Raw genomic sequence first — 21,722 nt, forward strand, 5'->3', positions numbered from 1 at the left:
GACACCTAAGAAAACCCAGACACCTAAGAAAACCCAGACACCTAAGAAAACCCAGACACCTAAGAAAACCCAGACACCTAAGAAAACCCAGACACCTAAGAAAACCCAGACACCTAAGAAAACCCAGACACCTAAGAAAACCCAGACACCTAAGAAAACCCAGACACCTAAGAAAAACCCAGACACCTAAGAAAACCCAGACACCTAAGAAAACCCAGACACCTAAGAAAACCCAGACACCTAAGAAAACCCAGACACCTAAGAAAACCCAGACACCTAAGAAAACCCAGACACCTAAGAAAACCCAGACACCTAAGAAAACCCAGACACCTAAGAAAACCCAGACACCTAAGAAAACCCAGACACCTAAGAAAACCCAGACACCTAAGAAAACCCAGACACCTAAGAAAACCCAGACACCTAAGAAAACCCAGACACCTAAGAAAACCCAGACACCTAAGAAAACCCAGACACCTAAGAAAACCCAGACACCTAAGAAAACCCAGACACCTAAGAAAAACCCAGACACCTAAGAAAACCCAGACACCTAAGAAAACCCAGACACCTAAGAAAAACCCAGACACCTAAGAAAACCCAGACACCTAAGAAAACCCAGACACCTAAGAAAACCCAGACACCTAAGAAAACCCAGACACCAGACACCTAAGAAAAACCCAGACACCTAAGAAAACCCAGACACCTAAGAAAACCCAGACACCTAAGCAATCTCCAAAAAATGTGAGCCGCGCACGAATATTGCTACCCGTGGAAGCTGCCATAGATTGACGAATATGGGGAAGCAGTGTTAATTGGGATGTCTTAAGAGAAATTGATGCCGAAAGTGGGTCTGAAAAGTTCATTGGTGGTGTTGGATTATTCGTGGGAGAATTGGTTTTCTGGTTAAGTGGTAAAATACGTCAGGACGGATACGCGCATATGAAATTCGTCCCCATATACTGAAGAATTGATCGTATTGATTGCATTATCTCTTTCTCTCTGTAATATTAGACTTATCTGAATAATCTCAGTATTCATGGGCCGATTGGCTATGTTGCTCGTTGCAAGCGCTACTTTTTTGGTTCTCTCGGGCCCAGTGGTACCTTGTGAGCTACTAACATAATTTACATTTAATTCTCTTGAAGAAGATAGCCCTCTTTTTCTAGCTTCGACTCTAGGACTTTTGACAGCCGTTTAAAACCGTTCTAACCTCTTTATGTCCATATATATCGCCGTTTCTATAATCTTGCAATCCGCTAGGTACCCTAGACGAGATAAAGCCAATGGTCACCAAAAACTTGATATCAATCTCCTTAGGTTAAAGAAATATCTGGATATATTTGTAAATAAATCTAGAGTGGTTTGTATTAGTTTGGTAATTTTTGAAAGCTTTTTGATTAGTGTTGGGTGGTAAAGTCACTAGCTTGGCCTTTTTTATACTATCTCAATAATATTCCTGATGAAGGGCAAGACCGCTAAATCTTGAGCCAGAAATGGGCTAACAGAGCTCTGATTAATCTTATGCATCTATTCTTCACAATTTTATGGTTTTATTGGAGGTTTAGCTTGCCCGTTTCTTCTGGGCCATGAGCGAATTAAATCAACACCAAAGTATGAAAAAAATAAGTATTCCAGAGCTCCAAAACCAATCATCATGCTTTTATTAAGCCTATAAATGCGTCATCTAAGTTTCACGATTTTTCGACCCCCTCAAGTGCTTTTTGGACTGGAAGTACCCCGGCTTCTCGTGGGTTCCCAAGTGTTAAACTGACGCGTCATGAAGAGCATTATAGCAAGTGAATATCCCTAGGAATAGTGATAGGTGGGACTTTTCATTTCACAATTCACGGTATATATATTTAGCAATATCCTAATAGTCATACTTCATAAATCTTGGGTATTTCTGAAAATGCGAGTTGTCGTTTTGCTTATGTGCTGCGATTCTGGAGGGCTAACATAAATGCAAAGTTTAAAACAGTCACCAAAAATCGAAATCTGCTTCAAAATTAAACAGAGTGTAGGGTATAGCTTCTTAAGTCGTGAAATATACGTGGTAAAGTTTTGAGGAGCTTTTGACAGCTCTAAGTGGTACTTTCATATCGTCGGTCAAAATGAAATTTTTGCACATACAAATATACAACAGGGGTTGAACCACTTAAGAGAAAAAGCAAGAATAGTTAGAAATTTTGTTAGGGCTAAAACACATACTACTTAAAGGCCCACGGCCTTTTTTAGGATACAGTAGGTGGCTGCTTCACGTATTCGCTCTATCCGCTCTGTTTTTCAGTTGAAGCGGCTAATTATCTTCTTGAACAACAAACCAGGTGGCTACAGCAGAAAGGAAGTCACTTAAAAGGAGGAAATTATAATTTCCACGTTAAATGATTTTCTAGAGTGTTGAAACACTATTACTTACATTTGGTCTGTCCTTTTCTTTTGAGATGAGCTCCAGCTTACGCGTTGTTATAATGTTTAGATCAACAATTCTAAACCTGCCACAAACTGTCATGTTGGAAAAGCATATTTAGGTAGGATGTTTGCTAGAATAGAGCTTAATTTTTGATAGTTTGGCTTTAAATTAATAAAGATAAATGAGAAACAGATTTTTACTTCCTCTCACTCTGGGATGGATGGTACCAAAAGCCAAATGTGCATCAGCACTAAATACACACAAATCCATGAAATAAAAGTCAATGATGTATTAAATATTATGTAAAGCCCGAATTTAATCAATTGCCTTATCGATTTTTCTCTGATGGGGCGAGCTCTTCTGAGTCGGTCCATTGTGCCATGTCCACGTACCCCATTGGACTAAGAGGAAACCTGCTACATGAAGAATCATAAGATGGTATTGTGGGATAGCATTGGCTACTTTAAGTTTGCCCGATCTCTTATCTAATTTTTAGCAAGCTTTTGAAACCATTGAAACGCCCAAAAAGGCAAGTCGATCAAACATAAGAATCCAATTGATAAACCGGAAACGGAAAACGTATGAGACCGCCCAGTAAAGACGATAGAGAATATTATTCCGCCGATGAATATATAAACCTGCCTTCTTCCCTAGGTTCTTTCAACATCATCAAACAACAATGGCCGCTCAAACTACTCAGAACAAGAACAACACTCCAAAGGACAACAACTTGAACAAGCACGCTGGACGTGGTGCCGTTCCTTTCATGTGTACTATCGTTTAGATTAATACATACGATTTGCTTTTAATTTTTAAACTTGTAAGCTAAAGGATGAATGAGTTTCATTATTTCGATACATCAATCCACGGTAAGAACTGGACGGAATCAGTAAAACTACAAATTAGGGACAGTAAAATTACCTCAAGAAAGAGAGTCTTGAGTGGAATTCTACAAAAATAGATATACTTGGGCTTGGAGTCATGTTGAATCAATTCGGCAAACAACGAAGCTGGTAACTTTGACAAATGACCCCTAACGTTCGTGTTTGAAAGTTGGCGGGGTTAAGGGCTCGTAGTTTTCATTGTACAAATTGTCGTTAGGCGGTAGCCTGGAGTGGATGCTTCTCAAGTCCAAGTGTTGCGGGCCGAGATCTGATATTTTTTTAACACCTAAGAGTTTCATGTCCAAAATCATTTCTGACTTCAACAACTCTATGGCTTTTCTAACACCTTCTTCACCGTAGCAGGAGTTGGCATAAAGAAAGATTCTACCCAAACCAACACCCTTGGCACCCAAGGCCAAACATTTGATGATATCAGACCCACGCCTGACTCCTCCATCCACATAAATATCAATCTTGCCGTCCAAACCCTTTTCCTTGAGAACAGGCATGGCGTCTGCCAAAACCTCAACTGGAGCACGGGAGTAGTCCAACTGGCGACCACCGTGGTTAGAAATCACCACCGTCTTAAATCCTTTTTCAGCTGCCAAGACAACATCATCAACGCTCTGTACGCCCTTAATAGCCACTGGAATGCGAGTCCCCGAAGAAATGTTCTCAACGTCCTTCCATGTCACAGAGGTATCTTTACCATAACTCACGGCAGAATTTAGGTCTTGAGCTCCGGAGGAGTCATCCAGGATATCAGAGTTTGCCTCGATCTGAGCTCGAAGTCTCATATCTTTTTCTCTGCGACCAAGCTCTGGAGTATCAACGGTGACGAAAATTCCCTTGAGGCCAAGCTCCTCGCACTCTGAAACCAACAGTTTCGTATTAGACTCATTTTCATGATATAATTGAAACCACTGATGCTGGTCCTTTTCTGCGGCGCCAATAATATCTGCCAAAGGATAAGACGAGTAGTTTGAGATCATTTGTATGACACCTTCCTTCCCACAACCCCTTGCAATTGAACATTCCCCATCAGGATGCCCCAATTTACCTTGTGCAGTGGCCGAGGAGTAGAAGGGCACGGTGACAGGCAGACCCATCAAAGTGGTTGATAAGTCAACATTACTGACATCAACAAGCACGCGAGGTTTGAAATATATCCTCGAAAATGCATTGTGGTTCTCTCTGAGCGTAACTTCGTCATCAGCGCCACTTGAGTAGTAGTACCATGCTGAAGGCGGAAGGATTTTCCTAGCGATATATTCAAAGTCGCTAACACGGAAGATTTCTGAGATTGGCGGCATGTTATCAATGTACTCTTGTCTCAATTCGCTGCTACCCACCTCGGTGATATCTATTTCCGGCTCCAACTCGCCTATCAAAGGACCCAAGCACTCGTCAGGCGTCAAATACTTGTCCACGAAGTTAGGAGCATGAAACTTGTTGAAAATGGTAGATGCATTTTTACCTGCGTATTTTAGTATGATACCCGCTCCTCCCGGGTGTCTTGTCAAGAATCCTGTCAAGTCATAGACCTTACCGTTTATAGCGACCCAGACGCTTTCTGCAGACGTATGTTTTTGCAACTCTTCGACCGTGACGCCCTGACGGGTAGATTCCTCTAAGGCCAATGCAACAGGGATCGAGTTCCAAGTTACTGCAGCAGCAGATAGCAAAAGTGCCGAGATAAGTGGAAGTTTCCAGTTCGTGGGCTTCACTCTGGTAGCACCCACTCGACCAGAAACAAGTCTTCGAGCATTGCTGCCCTTCACCACTTTTCGGGAACAACGAGCAAACGGTAGTCTTCTAAACATGGATCTCTTTTCTCCCTTTCCCACAACAGCGTCTCAACAAACACTTTCGAGCTTTTTATGCTGCCAGTGCCAATTCTTCAAATATATCAGTATCCACAGCATCACGGCAGCGGGGCCGAATCAGCGCGCTCTTATATCTAATGGTGGGGCATGGCGCGTAAATATGACACCCTGAAGCCCCTCTCTTCGGCAAACCATATACCCGTGGCTAACAACTATTTGGTTGATATAATGGAAATAGGAATGTGTAGGTAGGAGACACGTTTTCCGTGCTTGATATAAAAATCATACTTCTTCTTTGGGGTGGCTGGTATTGGATTGGCGTCGGCGACTTATCAAAAAACCCGAGCTTTCCTATTTGCTGCCTCTGCAGGGTCGGTTAAAGTTTGTTGCGGTGGGGGTGGCTGCGAAAAATACAAGGTCGGCGGCACTCGTGTGATAGTTTGAGGAACCTGTGGAGGGATCCTCAAAGGTTGAAGTAATCTGCCAATCCTTGAATTTTGTGCAATGTAAGACCGTACTTTAGTGGGAGGAACAAGTCAGGGTTTCGGAAGAAGTTCAATAGTGCTTTTAGTATGAACCAAACCGCCTGTAGAGGGGTGGTGATACCCCACAATCCAACAGCGGAACATCTTTGTTGCGACCTAGAGGTATAAGAAGTTCTGGAAATGAAATATATGGTCAACATCATTAAATATGTCTTCCTTTCCTAAAATCAAGTCCGTGAAAACCTTCCTCTTAGAAGGAAAGGGAATCGGCGGCGACTACCACAATGTCGAAAATGGACACTGGCTCATCGATAGCGATATCTCCAACCCCATGTCCAAGTACCCGGAATACCGTAAGTCCAGGGTTTCTTGGGGTATCAACGTTTTGGGTTCGTTTTGTGTTGAGATAGAGGCTACAGATGGCACCAAAGGTTTTGCCACCGGTTTCGGAGGCCCACCTGCTTGTTGGTTGGTTAAAGAACATTTCTTGAGATTCTTGCAAGACGCAGACCCCAGAGATTACAACTTACTTTGGGACAAGATGTTCCGTGCCTCCATGTTTTATGGGCGTAAAGGCTTGCCAATCGCTGTGATTTCCGTGATCGACTTGGCGATTTGGGATCTTTTGGGTAAGATTCGTAACGAGCCTGTCTACAAAATGATTGGAGGAGCCACAAGAGAGAGACTTGATTTCTACTGCACCGGTTGTAACCCTGTTGCAGCTAAAGAGATGGGATTTTGGGGTGGAAAGGTTGCCCTTCCTTTTGGTCCAGATGAGGGACACGCGGGCTTGAAGAAGAATGTCGAGTTTTTGAGGAAGCACAGGGAGGCTGTCGGACCAGACTTTCCTCTTATGGTCGACTGTTACATGTCTTTGACGGTTCCTTATGCCATTGAGTTAGCCACTGCCACCGAGGACTTGAACATCAACTGGTTTGAGGAGGTTTTGCACCCTGATGATTTTGATGGCTTTGAATTGTTGAAGAGAGCCCACCCTAGAGTCAAGTGGACTACTGGGGAGCACGAATATACCCGTTATGGTTTCCGTAAGTTGATCGAAGGAAGAAACCTCGATATCTTGCAACCAGATGTTATGTGGGTTGGCGGTATGACCGAGTTATTGAAGGTGGCTGCCCAAGCTGCTGCTTACGATATTCCTGTGGTGCCCCATGCATCTGGTCCGTACTCCTATCACTTTGTTGTCTCTCAGCAGAATACTCCATTCCAGGAATACCTTGCCAACTCTCCAGACTCTAAGAGTGTGTTGCCTGTCTTTGGAAACTTGTTTATCGATGAGCCTGTTCCGACAAAGGGCTTCTTGAATGTTTCTGACTTTGATAAGCCTGGTTTTGGTTTGACCTTGAACCCACAAGTTCAGTTGGTCGATGCGGAGTACATTTTGCTGCCATCGCCGGAGAGACCGTTGAAGATTGAGGCCAACGGACACAAGATAGTCAATGGACATAAGTAAGCTTTTATCGTGACGAATGTGACGTACCAGCTGTGATATTCATCACTTGTCCAAATAGAAATTCTATCTGTTACATTTTTAGGGTTGATAGTCAATATATCAAACCAATTAAGATAGAGAAACATTGTAGCTGTGAATCTTGCGTATGTCTATGACTGGTAAAGGTCTGTGAACGGATTGGCCGATACACCATGGAGCTCACTAATTGGAATTTGGAACCATTGGAAGAAGTTCGAAAAGTCTGTTTGGTTGTGTGGAGAAATTGAAATCCCGTCCTTCTTGTTCTGCTCGATCTTTTTGGATAAAATTACGTCAAGACTATAGGCATTGAAACGCATGTCAGAAAGAAGGCGGGAGCTCTCTGGGTGGAGAGAAAGTAGAGACCCTCCATCTTTTTCATCCAGAGCCAAAGAGGGATAAATTGTGAATACACTTTCGCCATTGGCTCTGTACTCTGACTCTTCCTTCTTGAGCAAATCTATAATCTCCTTATACTTTGCTGAGCTCCTCCATAGCGAGCCTATGTGAGAAAGTGCCAGAAGAAGTTCTTCCAATTCTGTGCAAAACTCTTCCTCCGACCGAATAGCATTGACAAGTAGTAGCCGGGCGGCCACCCAAATCGTGAAGCCATAGTAAGGTCCACATATGGCCAATGGATCTATCTTAGTGTAGGCAGACGAAACAGGAATTTTCATGGAGTAGGCTGCTATATTATGAGCCGACTCTAGACACTTGGATCTGGACATACTAGAAAAAAGAATATAGTCCGAGTCGAAGTTCTGGTAGCCGATAGAGGAGTGAAGTCTTATGATTGTCATGTGGTAGATGGAGAACAACAAGCTGTCCTTCACTGTAAGCTCCTTTTCAAAGGCAAATTGTCGTGTGTCGAAGAACTTCTGGTAAGTATCAGGCAACTGGCTTTTCCAGAGCAGAATCTCAGCATTTAATTCAGAAAACTTCATCTGCCAAGCTAAGACCTGCTTGACGTCGCTGATGTCAAATGGTTTCCGGAGAAATGTGTGGATTTTGCCCAACTTGGCGACAATCTCCACCAAATAGGCAGCTGAGTCATGTATTTCATTGAGTTGCGGCGTTGTTGCATTCGGTTCGTTTAACTTGCGACCATTCTCCCATTTCATCAGTCTGGTCCACAAGTCGTCGCGTAGAGGAAGCTGTCGGTCGATTTCTGTCTCATCGATTTTGCAAGGAAACGAATTTGAGACGCTTGAGAGCCTGTCCAAGAGGAAAATCTCCCAGAACAAATTTCGCTCACATTCTCTCTCAAAAGGGGTCACTGTTTTCCTTAGTGAAGTGATGCTTTGTGGGGTAATTATCCTTGGTTTTTTTGAGGGAGGACCGTCAGGCAGGGTCTCTTGAGGAACTTCACTTTTGTCGCTATCAACGTGCTCTTTCGTAAGGCCTAAATGGATGACTGCGGCGGATATTAGTGCAATGTAACTCCAAGTGAGTGGATCGTTGGACCTTCCAAACAGATCGAACGTTAAAAGGGCCATGGCCTGGAGATGTTCAATCAGCGTGATGGAAATGCATTTCGTTAGGATGGTAGAGCGGCAATGGGACTGATAATGGTCGATTTCGTGCTGCGCGAGACGGTTTTTCATGAACGGAACTGCAACCAATACAATTCCGAGTAGATGAGGCGGTATTACCGCGCCATAGGGGTCATTGGAGAGCAGAATGGTGTAGTCCTCAATGAGCTGAGGCCTTAGCGATGGGTGAATTACCCGGAACCCAGGGTATATGTTCATGTGGAAAATATCAACCAATTCTATGAACACAGACACAGACGGCACCACTGCAGCCGGAGCTGGTGCTGAGGAGGAAGTCTTTGAGCTACTTGCCCCGTTTAGTGGAGCCTCAGACACTAATCCGTTTGAAGCCCCGGAAGTGCCATTCCCACCGTTCTGTTTCAGGTGATCGTTGTTGCCATTCTGTAGCGAAGAAGGCAGTTTGGTGGCATCTCCGTTTACTTCGTCAACAAAACCAGGCCAAGAGTTCTGTGTGTGTGACTCGAGCTCGTGGCAATTGGACGGTAGACGATCCAACGTATTGGGATGGTTCTCCAACACCTGCAGCACCTTAGACTCCAAGGACCGAACGGTCGTATAGATAGCTTGCAAGTCCAGGATTACCAAGTCACTTTTCAGAACAAGTAGATCATCGATATTGCTAATCTTCTCCAACATGGATGCTCCATACCCGCTGGGAAGCCCTGGTTTCTGGAGAGTTTGATACTCACAGACAAGGTCTTTCTTCGTGCAATAGCCACACTTAGGGACTCCCCGATCACATTTCTTCTTTTGTGTTTTGCATTCCGTACATGCTTTAGACGTACGGCTCGTGGTTGGGTCTTCTTGAACCATGAACGCTGAGTAGTAGGAAATTGTTGAGAATGCGGGGGTGCTCGGTAGAACATGAGTTGGGGAAGTCAACTACATGCTGGAGAGACGATCAGCTTGAGTTTCTTATTGGCTAGATTTATTTATAATTGATGGGCCTTGTAGTCTTTGGCTGAATTAAGTATAGGTGCCAGGGCTAAAGTAGAAGGAGAGCGTGCAATTGCTTTCTGATCTTCGGCTTTTCAAGAACCAATAAGACTTGTTGAATACCCAACAAAAAGCGGCTGGATGTCAACATGTAATCTTTAAATACACCGTAAATTCAACATTTTTTATATTGCATTCTTTTTTTACTTATTCCGTAATTTCAGTGTGACCGAGCAGATTACAGGTTGTGGGTAAGATTGACGAAAATGTGAAAAAACTAAAAACGTTCACAAAAATCGAATTTCAAGAAAATCCCAATGGAAGTTGTATCTACGTGTTCAAAAGGGCTTCCTCTACCTCCCTGAGGCGTTTCAACTCGAGTAGAGGTCTGACGCTGTCAATTGATCATGACCTATCACAGACCTTTAAAACCCCTTTAGTCCTATACTCAACATCCATTGCTTTATTACCTAACCTCAGAATTTGCAAGTAAAAGTGTACTTTCCGGATCCATGCTCCTCGGAGTGCCCATTGGGCAACTCAATGACTGCCTTGGTGTTAGGTGGAATCGTCACGTCCAATATAAACTCGTCACCACAAATCTTCCACCGCGAGGAAACAACCCCATATGGAGACTCGTGTTCAACATGACATCTCTTCAAGTTTCCGCCAGGGTGTGGGCAGATCTTGAATCTTTTATACCCTGGCTCAAGAATGGAAACACCACCAATGATTTCGTGCATTGTACTGGCCACAGCACCCAAAGCATAATGGTTGAAGGAGGTCATTTCCCCAGGGTTGATGGTTCCATCAGGCATCATCGAATTCCATCTTTCCCAGATCGTTGTGGCGCCCATGGTCACTGGATAAAGCCACGATGGGCACTCTTTGGCGAGAAGCATCGAGAAGGCTTCTTCATAGTGTCCCGTAGCAAACAAGGCTGGTAAAATGTGTGGTGTTCCAGCAAAACCAGTACCAATGGTATAGTTGGCCTTTTTCACAAGTTCTGAAAGACGGTTACCGGCAAATTCGACTTGTTTCTTGCTATTATATAGGCCCAAGCTAATGGCAAGAGAATAGGCAGTTTCTGAGTCGCTCATCAATTCACCGCTTTCCTTGCAATACTCTTCAAGCCAATCTGTTTTGCATTGGGCGGCCATTTTTGGTACTTAGAAACATTCTCTGGGTACACTAGCTCGCTGATGGTTACCATACTGGTCAAGACGTGGTAGAAAAACGCATTAGCAACGAGGTACTTGTCAGTTTTTCCGTTTGCAGGTCTGTCAGGAGGGGCAGCGGGATCTAACCAGTCTCCCAATTGCAAGAAAACATTAGTTCTGTCCCACAACATCTGATGCTCCAATTTGGGAAGACACTCAATCCATGTCTCCATGCTCTCATACTGCTGCTTCAACAAATTAATGTTTTCAGTAGCTCTGAACAACGAAAAAGGCAAAATAACTGCACAGTCTTGCCATATGGCACTAATCTGGTTATCCCAAAAGTGCTTCAAGTGCTTTACAACGTCCGGAACAACCACAGCAGGCGCATGGGGCCAAGGTCCCGAGGTTCTCATTCGCTGCTCACTCCACAAATCCTTCAAAAAGTTGTCCAACATCGAGGAACAGTCTAACAAGAAAGCAGCAGTTTTTCCAAACACAGCAATGTCTCCAGTCCACCCCATTCTCTCATCACGCTGAGGACAGTCGGTAGGAAGGGTGATGAAGTTTCCTCTGGTGCTTCTAATGACGTTGCTGTGTAATTGGTTTAACAAAGCGTTATCACACTCAAAATGACCGATCTGCCTGGCATTGGTTGAAATCACCACTGCTTCGAGTTTCGCCAAGTCAAGAACATTCTCAGGGTCATCCACCTCGCAGTATCTAAAGCCATGGAAAGTGAAACGTGGCTGGTACAGCTCTCCATTAGCGTCACCTTTAAAAGTGTATTCATCAGTACATTTAGCGCTTCTCAAAGGTCTGGTTCCCAATTCACCGTGCTCCATGACTTCTGCAAATCTCAAGGTCACTTTATATCCTCTTCTGGCCTTGATATTGGTGAAGCGGGGCACTCCAACAATGTTTTCTCCAAAATCAAGCACGGTCTTTCCTTTAGGAGTGGGTGGAAGAAGCCTAGCTGTGATTGTCCTTTGAACTGTAACATGAGGATACGATTGGGGCTCGATCCTGGAAATATCAAAATCAATTACTTCCACACGGGCCCAATCTTTACCAACAAGTGCATCAGAAGACCAGCCTTGAATTTCTCTAGTGGCATCGTACGTTTCTCCATCGTACAAACCTGCTGCCACGATAGGCCCGTAAGAAGCACTCCAAGAGTCGTCTGAGCAAACCAATTCCGTAGAATTGTCTTCGTAGGTGGTCTCAATGAACAAACTGATGGCTCTTTTGTCACCATAGATATTCACAAGTCCTCCGTCGAAACCAAACTTGCCCAGGTACCATCCTGCGCCGACTCTGGCGCCAATGACATTAGAGCCTGACTTGACCAAATGGGTCACGTCGTAACACTGATGCAACAAGCGTTTCTCGTAGGTCGTCCACCCTGGGTTGAGAAAATCCTCGGCTACCTTAGTCCCGTTGAGCTCAAGGTTATAAATCCCCAAAGCTGTGCTGAAAACCTTAGCTGACTTGACCTTCTTTGAAAGTGGGAAGCATTTACGGAACAACGTCTCCGGGGCGGTTTCTCCGTCCTCCCGAGGCTGATTCTCCATGGCTATAAACCTAGCCGGCCATTGCTCCTGATCTGACAACAAACCAACTTGGCCATGAACAGGCTCACTCCATTCTGAAAAATTTCCATCGTCACCTTGGACTCTGACACTGAGATCGAAAGATGCTCTAGACTTCAACGGTTCGCCTGGCCACTCAACAAAGAGGTTCTTGTTTGAACTAACCACTGGAAATTCTTTCCATTGAAGGTCGTTACCTAAACGTACTTTGATCTGGTACGCTGCCTGTTGCCAGGACTGCTCTGACCCGAAAAACTTCCAGGAGATAGAGGGTGTGGCATTGTTGATGGTACCCTCGAGAGGACCTGGTTTTGTGGAATTGAACGAGATATGCTCGACCTTCATTGTCAATCTATTTGAGTCATATTGAAGCCGGATCTATGTGGGTATTTATTACGTGAAGTGAAAAATGTCGGCACAACATCGTTCCGCTGAGGAGGGGCACGCATTTCCTGTTTTGTGACAATATGCGAGGTTCTCCCCAGGGATCTCGGAGATTCAGCCCCAAGAGCTGGATCTAGAGCTCTTCAGGGCCGATATCATTGCGATTGGTAAAGATTCTGCCTTCTTTCAATTCCATAGTATCAGTGATTCAAGGCAATTGGAATATAGAGTTACAAAGCTTGCGATGCATAAAGTGCATGGGAAGAAGTGGGGTACATATCTCGTACATCAAAGGCATAAATTTTCATTAATTACAGTATCAAACTATAACTTGTTTGTCGTTAGTCAAAACCTCATTCTTCTTTACCTCTTCAACGTGTTCAGTTTCTTCCTTGCATTGTTCCAAAATGACCTGTTTGCTTTCAACGGAAACTGAGGTGACGTAAGACGACCATTTTCTGTATGGCACCTTGGCCATGAACATCTCGTCAATCTCTTCATAGGACCTTCCAGAGGCCTCTGGCATGAAGAAGAAGAAAACAAACACCGAAACAAAGCAGCAGCCAGCGAAGATGAAGTTGATGGCAGATCCCATGTTCGCTTGATCGACGTTGAACATGTATGGAAGAACAAAAGCCCACATTGTGTTGAGAGAATTAGAGGAAGCAATACCAACGGCAACGGTCTTGGCACGCAATCTGGAGGTGGGAATCTCGGTGTTGTAGACGTAAGCAATTGGACCAATTCCTGAATTGTAGAAGAAATTGTACATTGTCAAAAACGCCGAGGAAGCAAGGAGGAGCGGTTGACTGCTTCTGTTTAGACCCAAGGCAGCAATCAAAAGGTTCAATACTGCGAGAGACAGCATCCCGTAAAGGAGAATGAATCTTCTTCCAAAACGATCAACCATGAAAAGCGACAAGAGCGTTCCAACGACAGAAAGAGCCTGGGCGCCACAACTGATTTTGAAGGATTCACGGGTCGTTATTCCAGCAATCTGGAAGTAATAGGTTTGGTAAGACATCACGTATGCCAAACCACTAAGAGGTTGCATCAAGAACGGAGCAATTGCAATCAATGTTCTCTTGATGTTCTTTTTGTTGAAGACCTCGAACCACGAACCAGACTTGGACAACACCTTGGCTTCGTCGACAGTAGCACGAATAACAGCAAGCTGAGACTCAGCAGAACCGTCAGGATGAATCTTTCTCAAGGAACCAAGAGCTTTGTCGTCATTACCTTTCAATACGTGGTGGTATGGCGATTCTGGGATAAAAAACAAGAAAACCGAGGCAGTCACAGCGAAGAACCACTGTGAGCAGAAAATGGCCCTATATGACCAGCGGTCGTCCCTGGTAGAAGTGAAATAAGCCACAATTGTGCAAATAAAAGGGCCAACGCAGAACGAAAGATTCACTGTCATTGTACAGATACCTCTCAAAGCCAAAGGAGTCAATTCAGCGACATAGGAAGCACCAACGGTCTGAATGACACCTAAAAGGATAGCGTTAAGAAACTTGCCAATAAAAAATACCTGGATATTTGTTGCAGCAAACTCAACACCAACAAACGCAATAGTACCCACAACACAAGTAGTCATGATCCATTTTCTCCCCACGTAGTCAACAATAGTAGTGCCCATAAAAGAACCAAAAACCAAAGCAGCACTAGCACCTCCAGTAATGGCAGACTGCCACTGCGGGTCCAAAGTATACTGCGTTTCGCCATCACTAACAACAGCATAACCAAAGTCTCTTCTGAAAGTAGGTACCGAAAGAACAATACCCGAGGCCTGGTTCTCATAGCCCACAGTGATAAGCGACCACACCAAGATCAAGATATATATGCAAGCTTGCGGGTATGCTTTCACCGCCTGCCATTTGGTAAGGCGATGGTCCAAGTCCTGTTGAGCAAGAGCTACTTGTTTTTGGTCACTGAGTATGTTCCCATCACTCATATCGATGCTTTCGTCTTCAGTGATAGTCTTAGTATTCGAGTCTGATACCATTCTTGTTGATCTTCAGAAAGCCAGTTATGCACAGATTTATACTTGAGGCTCGACTTGATGCCTCATCGCTGACGGTTTCCTGAACTGGGGTTCGGAGAATCATACTTGCGCCGCTTTGGGGTAATGAGTGGGGCTCGATGGGAATGGACGCCTGCCCTATATGTTCGTCTGCATGAGGCCTGCAGTTCATACGAGGACAAGTACGAGGAATGGAGAATATGGTGATGTATTGGTACTCAAGGGTTGAGGGCGGGGGAGGCTCAAGGATGGAGGTTTGGTTGAATTTCTTACTGATCATCCGATTACATGCTGGTTCAGTGAAGTATGGTGGGGATGTTTCACAAAAGGTGCGAAGATCTTTGACGCGTCAGCTTATGCATGGCTATATTGTGTTCTCATATTTTCTCGAGGCGAGTTTTTCGTTTTGAAGCTTATTAGATTAGTATGTTTTGTATAAGTCGAGAGCATTAAAGAAGCTCAAGGCCCAATCAGCTCTTTTGGTGCCTCATCGCATCAAATGCCATGCAAGACATAGATCAAACAAGGGCTCAGTAAATGTGGGGTGCATGGCATTGCACAGGGAGCGGAACAATGATGTTCCGACTACGAGAATGCTTATAAACTTGCAACCATGTCTCTCTCTCATCCAGTAATTTCTCCACCATCTTCTGCCCGCCATGATCAAAAGAGGAATCTACACCCCCGTTCCCACGTTCTTCAAAAAAGACCTCAAAACCATCGACTTCGAGACCCAGGTGAAACATGCCCAGTTTTTGAAGAACAATGGCATAGCAGGCCTTATCGTTATGGGCTCAACTGGCGAAATGGGCCATTTGACCAGAAAAGAAAGAGCCCAGGTGGTCTCCCATATCCACAAAAGCGTACCTGATTTCCCTATCATGGGAGGTGTCAGCCAGCACTGTACTGAGGAAGCACTTGCAGAAATTCTGTCTTTGAAGCAAGCTGGCGCATCTCATGCTTTAGTGTTACCCAGTTCCTACTTTGGACCGTCCATAAAGCAGCAGGGTATAATTGACTGGTACACCGAGGTAGCTGACAATTCAGAGTTACCTATTCTCATTTACATTTATCCAGGAGTTACTAACAATGTCGTGGTGGAGCCAAGCACTGTGGTGACTCTTTCAAGGCACCCTAACATTGTAGGCACCAAGATCTCCCACGGCGATGTTGCCCATCATACCGCAATCGGGTTGAATCCGTCGATCAAAGTCGGCAAATTCACCTGTCTCACCGGTTTGGGCCAGATCTTGCTTCCTGCTCTCTCTGTTGGGTTTGACGGTACAGTGGACGCCTTGAGTGGAGCGTTTCCAAAGCTCTACGTGAACATATTGAAAGCGTACGACCTGGGCGACCTTGCCACTGCAGAGAGTTTGCAGTGGATTGCCACTCTTGGCGAAGAACTTGTGGTTCGCTTTGGAGTAATTGGAATCAAAAAAGCTATTCAAAAAGCCACTGGTTTTGGCGAGACGTACTTGGGCAGAGCCCCACTCAACCAGGATGTGCTGGGCTGGGAAGACTACGAGGATTGCTTCACGGAATGCGCCGACGCCGAAAGAACCCTCTAAGGATTATAGTATATGGATGACTTTTTCATTGGTTTCTGGTAGGGCCCATCGGGTTTATAATGTTCCGCTGTGGTAGTGCCCCTCACTACTGCCCCACCAATGCGTATAGGTTGCATATTTGTGCGTATCTCTATGATCCATCACCATAAAAAATAGCAAAAAAGAATTGAACTCTCACCACTTTCTTCTTCTCCATGTACAACATCGTCGATTCCCATATCCACCTCATAGATGACTCATTAAAACATATATGGCTCCGGGAGCAGCCGGACGTGCTTGCTGGGAACCATCGCCTCGAAGAGTACACTAGCTCCAAAGACCCAAGATACACAGTTACTGGCGTCATCTGGATCGAAGCTATTTGCGCTCATACGCTAGATAATGGAATGGAAGGCATGAGGAATGCAATTGAAGAGTGCAAGTTCGTTCTGCGATACAACACGGGAAGGCAAGGTGAAGTGACCAAAGAGACTGGTTATGTGAAAGCTTTGATTCCATTGATTCCCCTTCCATGGGGCACTGGAATTACTGAATTCGTGGATGTGTTGCAGAAAGAGCTCGGTGAACAGTACAAGCTCGTCAAGGGGTACCGGTATCTCTTCCAGGATAAACTGCCCGAAACCATGCTAGATCCAAACGTCATTGAGGGTTTGAAGTGGCTAGATGCAAACAACTACGTTTTTGACTATGGAATAGATGTTCATAACGGCGGAATATGGCAATTTGAAGAGTCCGTCGAGCTCTTTCGCCAGGTGCCCAACGTGAAGTATATCATTAACCACTTGACCAAACCACACCTCGAGCTTGATGTTGAGGGAATCGAGCAAAATGAGCTTTTTACCAAATGGAGGGCCTTGATTACTGAAATGTATAAGCTCACTCCAAACTCGTACATGAAGCTTTCTGGGTGCTTCTCGGAACTCCCTAGTGACACCCCCAAAGATCTCAAAAGGATTGCAGACTTGATTTTCCCATGGTTTAAAGTCACTTATGATCTTTGGGGACCAAAAAGGACAATGTGGGCCAGCAATTGGCCCGTGACGAATATTTTTAGTGCTGATGAGTTGAGCTCTTGGTGGTTCACGGTGACAGAAGACCTCTTGGATCGAGTTAATGCCTCTGAGGAGGATAAGAGGAGAATCTACGAGACCAACTACATTGAAGGGTATAATCTCTAATAGTTTCACATAAATGAATTAATTCCTTGGTAACGTATCTATGTATTTGAAGTTAATTGCAACCACCTCCATTATATCCTATATTCACGGTTATTGAAAGTTGACAAATGCACCACCGTCCACGAGGAGCTGAGCACCGTTCATGTATCTAGACATGTCGCTTGCCAAAAACACAGCAGGACCAGCAATGTCTTGCGTCACTCCCAATCTTCCAAGCGGGATTCTTCCCTCCATGTATTTTCTCTTGTCCTGGTCCTTCAAATCCTCCTCGTTAAGAACAGTCTGGATTGTGCCTGGAAGGATGGCATTGCATCTGATACCGTATGGGCCCAAAGCACAAGCTGTAGACTGAATGAGAGAGACAATTCCAGCTTTCGTTGGAGTGTAATGGGCTTGCATGGAGCCTCCAACAAGAGCAGATATCGACAGAATAGCGATGATACTTCCGCCCTTACCCTGAACCTTCATTTGCCTGGCAGCAGCCTGAATGGCGAAAAAAGATCCGTTCAAGTTCACATCGACAGTTTTGTAGTAGATTTCTGGATCCATCTCGAGGAAATCAGCAAATTGACAGATTCCAGCGTTGGAAACAAAGACATTGATTTCTGAAAAACGTTCAATCGTCCTTGAAATCAATAGTTTACTGGTTTCCGGTTTGGAAATGTCACCGGGTACAGCCAAAAAGTCTTTAGATCCGATTTCGTCGCCAAGCTCTAAGGCAAGTTGGGCCTGTTCTACACTGTCCAAGTGATTGACCACAACCTTGGCTCCTTGAGCAGCCATTTCAACCGCAATGGCTCTACCGATCCCTGTGACTCCGCCAGTAATGACAACCACTTTTCCTTTCAAGAGCATGATACTATAAAGAGTTTACGAGGAGAAGATGGTTTTAAATGTAGATTGTGTAGTGCGAAGTAGGAGAGGGGTTTCGGGGGAATGATGTTCCGACGAAGCAGAAGCAGAGGGCCCCTTCAATTGCTTGAAAAAAGACCATCAATGAAAGTTGATGGGTTACTCCAAGAAACCGAATCTCCCCTATTATCGTAGCTCCCGCTGGTTTGTCAAGACTGACTAAAAAGTGCATGCTTCGAACCCATAGCCAAGTCTATTGGGCGCACATATTTTTTAGCGATACATAGCCGAGACACTCCACAGAGAAGTTTTCCAAGGAACGTTCAGCCAACAAATCCAAGGCAACCTCCGTATCCGCTTCGATTCACCGAATACGGAGAAAAAGCTTCGTTTCCATCCTCCAACAATGCACTTGCTGGCGCTTTTGCTTGCCGAGTTCACAACCCATTTCGAGTTGGAAGCGGTAAAAGTTGCATTCCTGCCGAGCACCTGCGTTTCGGAACCATGTTGATGCGATCTGGGGTATACGAGGTGAATTTGGCCTCTCTGAGTCTTAAAAAAACCAAACAGTATTATTTGTTTTTCTAATTAAACTTCTTCAACTGGGACGTTCAGATTCGTCTTTTTCGCTTCGAAATACCATGTTTCTAAGACTTCCAGCGCACGGTATTGTCTCTTTCAAGCGAAAAATTCACTCACCGATGCGGGGCTCGCAGAGTGCATTGTTTAGTTCCATTTAGTTTTCCATCGTAACAACTCCGAAAGTATATAAATGGGGGTTTTCTCTTCTGGTTTTGTTGTTCAAAAAGAACACATTCCATAATGGAGGTTAAACAGATCGATATCGAAGACGTCATTTCCAAGTTGACGGTGGAAGAAAAGGCCTACCTTATCAGTGGTAGAGACTTCTGGCACACTTATCCAGTTCACCGCCTTGGTATTCCCTCTTTGAGGTTTTCAGATGGGCCTTACGGTGTGAGAGGAACGAAGTTTACTGATGCTGTACCTACGGCGTCCATTCCAAGTGGAACGGTTTTGGCGTGTTCTTGGAACACAGACTTGATGTATGAGCTTGGTAAGATGATGGGAGACCAGGCCCGTGCCAAAGGAGCCCATCTTGTTTTGGGCCCTACTATTAACATGGCAAGAAGTCCTTTGGGCGGTAGAAGTTTCGAGTCTTTTGGCGAGGATCCCGTTTTGACTGGTCTCTTGGCTTCAGCATTGTCTCTGGGTATCAAGGACAGAAAGATGATGATTTGTCCTAAGCACTTGGCTTGCAATGATAAGGAAGACGACCGTACGGCCATGAACGTGGAGCTTTCTGAGCGTGCTCTTAGAGAAATTTACATGCTCCCATTTATGATTGTGCAGAAGAAGAACGACCCAGAGTCGTATATGACTGCTTACAATAAGATCAGGGGTAAACACGGTTCTGAAAATGAGTACTTGATGAGGGAGATTGTCGAGAAGGAATGGGGCTTCAAGGGATGTTTTATGTCCGACTGGTTCGGCACGGTTTCAACTGCTGACAGTATCAATGCCGGGTTGCACCTTGAGATGCCCGGTCCTCCAATCTGGAGAGGAAAGCTTGTGGAAAACTGCGTTCAACATAGAACTGTCACTGAGGAGTCTTTGAATGAAGCAGTCAGAGGTGTGTTGACCTTGGTGAATGGTGCTGCCAAGTCTGGTATTCCAGAAGACGCTTACGAGGGCCAGCTTCACAACAAAGAGGTTATTGCGCTTAACCGCCAGGCTGCTAGAGAGGCGCTTGTGTTGTTGAGAAATGAGAACATTCTTCCATTGCAAAAAAAGAAGGTGTTGGTTATTGGCGAGTCTGCAAAGAAGGCCAACTACTGCGCTGGTGGTGCTTGTACTGTGAACGCATACCACCCTGTTTCCATGTATGACGCTTTGGTTGAGAATCTTGGTGAGTCCAACGTCGACTGGGTCATTGGTGCTCCAAACAGAAAAATCCTTCCATCATTGGGTCTGTACGCTAAGGAACAGTCGAAGAAACCTATTAAATACTGTACCTACGATGAACCAAGATCCGTCAAGGACAGGAAGGTTATTAGCGAGTTGACAATTCCAGAGGTCAGTGTCATGATGTTTGAGTACGACCCTGCCACTATCAGACCGGGCCACCACTTGCACGCAACTTTCCTGGTTACTATTAATGTTCCCGAATCTGCAAAATACAGATTCAACTTGAAGGTAGGTGGTTCTGCCTGGGTTTTAATTGACGGTGAGGTAAAAGCTACTCATATTAACAATTACAAGTCGGGAAGTGACATGGGTATGAACGCTCCGGTAATTTTCTCAGAGGTTTATTTGGAAGCTGGTAAGGACTACTTGTTTGAAGTTGATTTTGAAAGCACTTCTGGCAAGGGAGGAATGCTGGCGGGCTGCTTATACTGTGGTCTCGAGAAGGCTGTTGCTCCAGAGGAATATATCAAGGAGGCTGTTGAGCTTGCCAAGAAGTACGAACAGGTAATTGTCATCACTGGTCTTAACAAGGACTTTGAGACTGAGGGTATTGACCGTTCCACCATGGGCATGCCACCTTACCAAGACTTGCTTGTTGAGTCTGTCTTGGACAGCAACCCCAACTCTGTGATCATTGTCGAGAGTGGAACAGCAGTCACTCTTCCTTGGGAGAAGAAGGCAAAGGCTCTTTTGCACTCTGGATACCTCGGTGAAGAGCTCGGAAATGCCATTTATGATGTTGTCTTCGGCGACTACAACCCAAGCGGTAAGCTCACATACACTTGGCCAAAGAGGTACGAGGACAATTCCTCTGCTACCAGTTTCGAACTTGATAAGAGCTACTCCTTGACCTACCTCGACGATATCTACATGGGCTACCGCCACAACGACATTAGCAAGATTGAGCCATTGTTCGCTTTTGGTCACGGTCTTTCCTATACATCCTTTGCGTTTGACAACCTCAAGGTTGATGTTGGCGAAGAAAGCATTCAATTGTCTGTTGATGTGAAGAACACAGGTGCGATTGATGGCTCTGCTGTGGTCCAGGCTTACGTCTTGCCTAAGAATTCATCTGTTCCTGTCGCTGTCAAGAGCTTGAAGGGTTTCACCAAGGTTTTCTGTAAGGCAGGTACTTCTATCACCGCTAATATTAGCTTGGACAAGAAGTTGGCTTGTTCATTCTACAACACCAATATCAAGCAATGGACTTTAGAGGCCGGTGATTACGAAGTTGCAGTTGGCTCTTCGAGCGACAAGCTTGAGGCTACCAAGACCTTCAAAATTGAAAAGAGCACTAACTGGACTATGCTTTAGTTTAGTTTCATCCTGCTATTTTAATCGATAATACGGCACAACAGCTACTTCTGAACTCGTAAGTCTCTTTGTAATTGAAGAA

The 21,722-nt window shown here is 44.8% G+C and overlaps 10 protein-coding genes across 10 annotated transcripts; 5 read left to right on the plus strand and 5 right to left on the minus strand. All coding sequences in view use genetic code 12, as the record gives it.

Moving 5' to 3' along the window:
• Positions 1-182: 182 nt before the first annotated feature.
• Positions 183-533, plus strand: CXQ85_000001 (uncharacterized protein; the record flags this gene model as incomplete). The annotated part of the gene is made up of 1 exon (XM_025483761.1): positions 183-533. A coding segment is annotated over one exon (351 nt), but the record flags the coding sequence as incomplete, so codon positions are not given.
• A 2,907-nt stretch (positions 534-3,440) lies between these two features.
• CXQ85_000002 (FMN-dependent alpha-hydroxy acid dehydrogenase) lies at positions 3,441-5,114 on the minus strand (the record flags this gene model as incomplete). The annotated part of the gene is made up of 1 exon (XM_025483762.1): positions 3,441-5,114. The coding sequence occupies one exon, from the start codon at positions 5,112-5,114 to the stop codon at positions 3,441-3,443; it is 1,674 nt and encodes a 557-aa protein (XP_025341977.1).
• A 696-nt stretch (positions 5,115-5,810) lies between these two features.
• CXQ85_000003 (L-rhamnonate dehydratase) lies at positions 5,811-7,073 on the plus strand (the record flags this gene model as incomplete). The annotated part of the gene is made up of 1 exon (XM_025483763.1): positions 5,811-7,073. One exon carries the CDS (start codon positions 5,811-5,813, stop codon positions 7,071-7,073), a length of 1,263 nt encoding a protein of 420 aa, XP_025341978.1.
• A 149-nt stretch (positions 7,074-7,222) lies between these two features.
• On the minus strand, positions 7,223-9,280 carry CXQ85_000004 (fungal specific transcription factor domain-containing protein; the record flags this gene model as incomplete). Its single annotated transcript, XM_025483764.1, has 1 exon — positions 7,223-9,280. One exon carries the CDS (start codon positions 9,278-9,280, stop codon positions 7,223-7,225), a length of 2,058 nt encoding a protein of 685 aa, XP_025341979.1.
• A 776-nt stretch (positions 9,281-10,056) lies between these two features.
• Positions 10,057-12,677, minus strand: CXQ85_000005 (uncharacterized protein; the record flags this gene model as incomplete). The annotated part of the gene is made up of 2 exons (XM_025483765.1): positions 10,057-10,642; positions 10,750-12,677. 2 exons carry the CDS (start codon positions 12,675-12,677, stop codon positions 10,057-10,059), a joined length of 2,514 nt encoding a protein of 837 aa, XP_025341980.1.
• Positions 12,678-13,035: 358 nt separating this feature from the next.
• Positions 13,036-14,724, minus strand: CXQ85_000006 (uncharacterized protein; the record flags this gene model as incomplete). Its single annotated transcript, XM_025483766.1, has 1 exon — positions 13,036-14,724. The coding sequence occupies one exon, from the start codon at positions 14,722-14,724 to the stop codon at positions 13,036-13,038; it is 1,689 nt and encodes a 562-aa protein (XP_025341981.1).
• Positions 14,725-15,401: 677 nt separating this feature from the next.
• On the plus strand, positions 15,402-16,310 carry CXQ85_000007 (dihydrodipicolinate synthase family protein; the record flags this gene model as incomplete). Its single annotated transcript, XM_025483767.1, has 1 exon — positions 15,402-16,310. The coding sequence occupies one exon, from the start codon at positions 15,402-15,404 to the stop codon at positions 16,308-16,310; it is 909 nt and encodes a 302-aa protein (XP_025341982.1).
• Positions 16,311-16,504: 194 nt separating this feature from the next.
• On the plus strand, positions 16,505-17,488 carry CXQ85_000008 (amidohydrolase family protein; the record flags this gene model as incomplete). Its single annotated transcript, XM_025483768.1, has 1 exon — positions 16,505-17,488. One exon carries the CDS (start codon positions 16,505-16,507, stop codon positions 17,486-17,488), a length of 984 nt encoding a protein of 327 aa, XP_025341983.1.
• A 90-nt stretch (positions 17,489-17,578) lies between these two features.
• On the minus strand, positions 17,579-18,343 carry CXQ85_000009 (SDR family NAD(P)-dependent oxidoreductase; the record flags this gene model as incomplete). The annotated part of the gene is made up of 1 exon (XM_025483769.1): positions 17,579-18,343. The coding sequence occupies one exon, from the start codon at positions 18,341-18,343 to the stop codon at positions 17,579-17,581; it is 765 nt and encodes a 254-aa protein (XP_025341984.1).
• Positions 18,344-19,162: 819 nt separating this feature from the next.
• Positions 19,163-21,640, plus strand: CXQ85_000010 (beta-glucosidase; the record flags this gene model as incomplete). Its single annotated transcript, XM_025483770.1, has 1 exon — positions 19,163-21,640. One exon carries the CDS (start codon positions 19,163-19,165, stop codon positions 21,638-21,640), a length of 2,478 nt encoding a protein of 825 aa, XP_025341985.1.
• Positions 21,641-21,722: the final 82 nt, after the last annotated feature.

The sequence above is a fragment of the Candidozyma haemuli genome, assembly GCF_002926055.2.
Source record: "Candidozyma haemuli strain B11899 chromosome Unknown A_2014730914, whole genome shotgun sequence".
Taxonomy (NCBI): domain Eukaryota; kingdom Fungi; phylum Ascomycota; class Pichiomycetes; order Serinales; family Metschnikowiaceae; genus Candidozyma; species Candidozyma haemuli.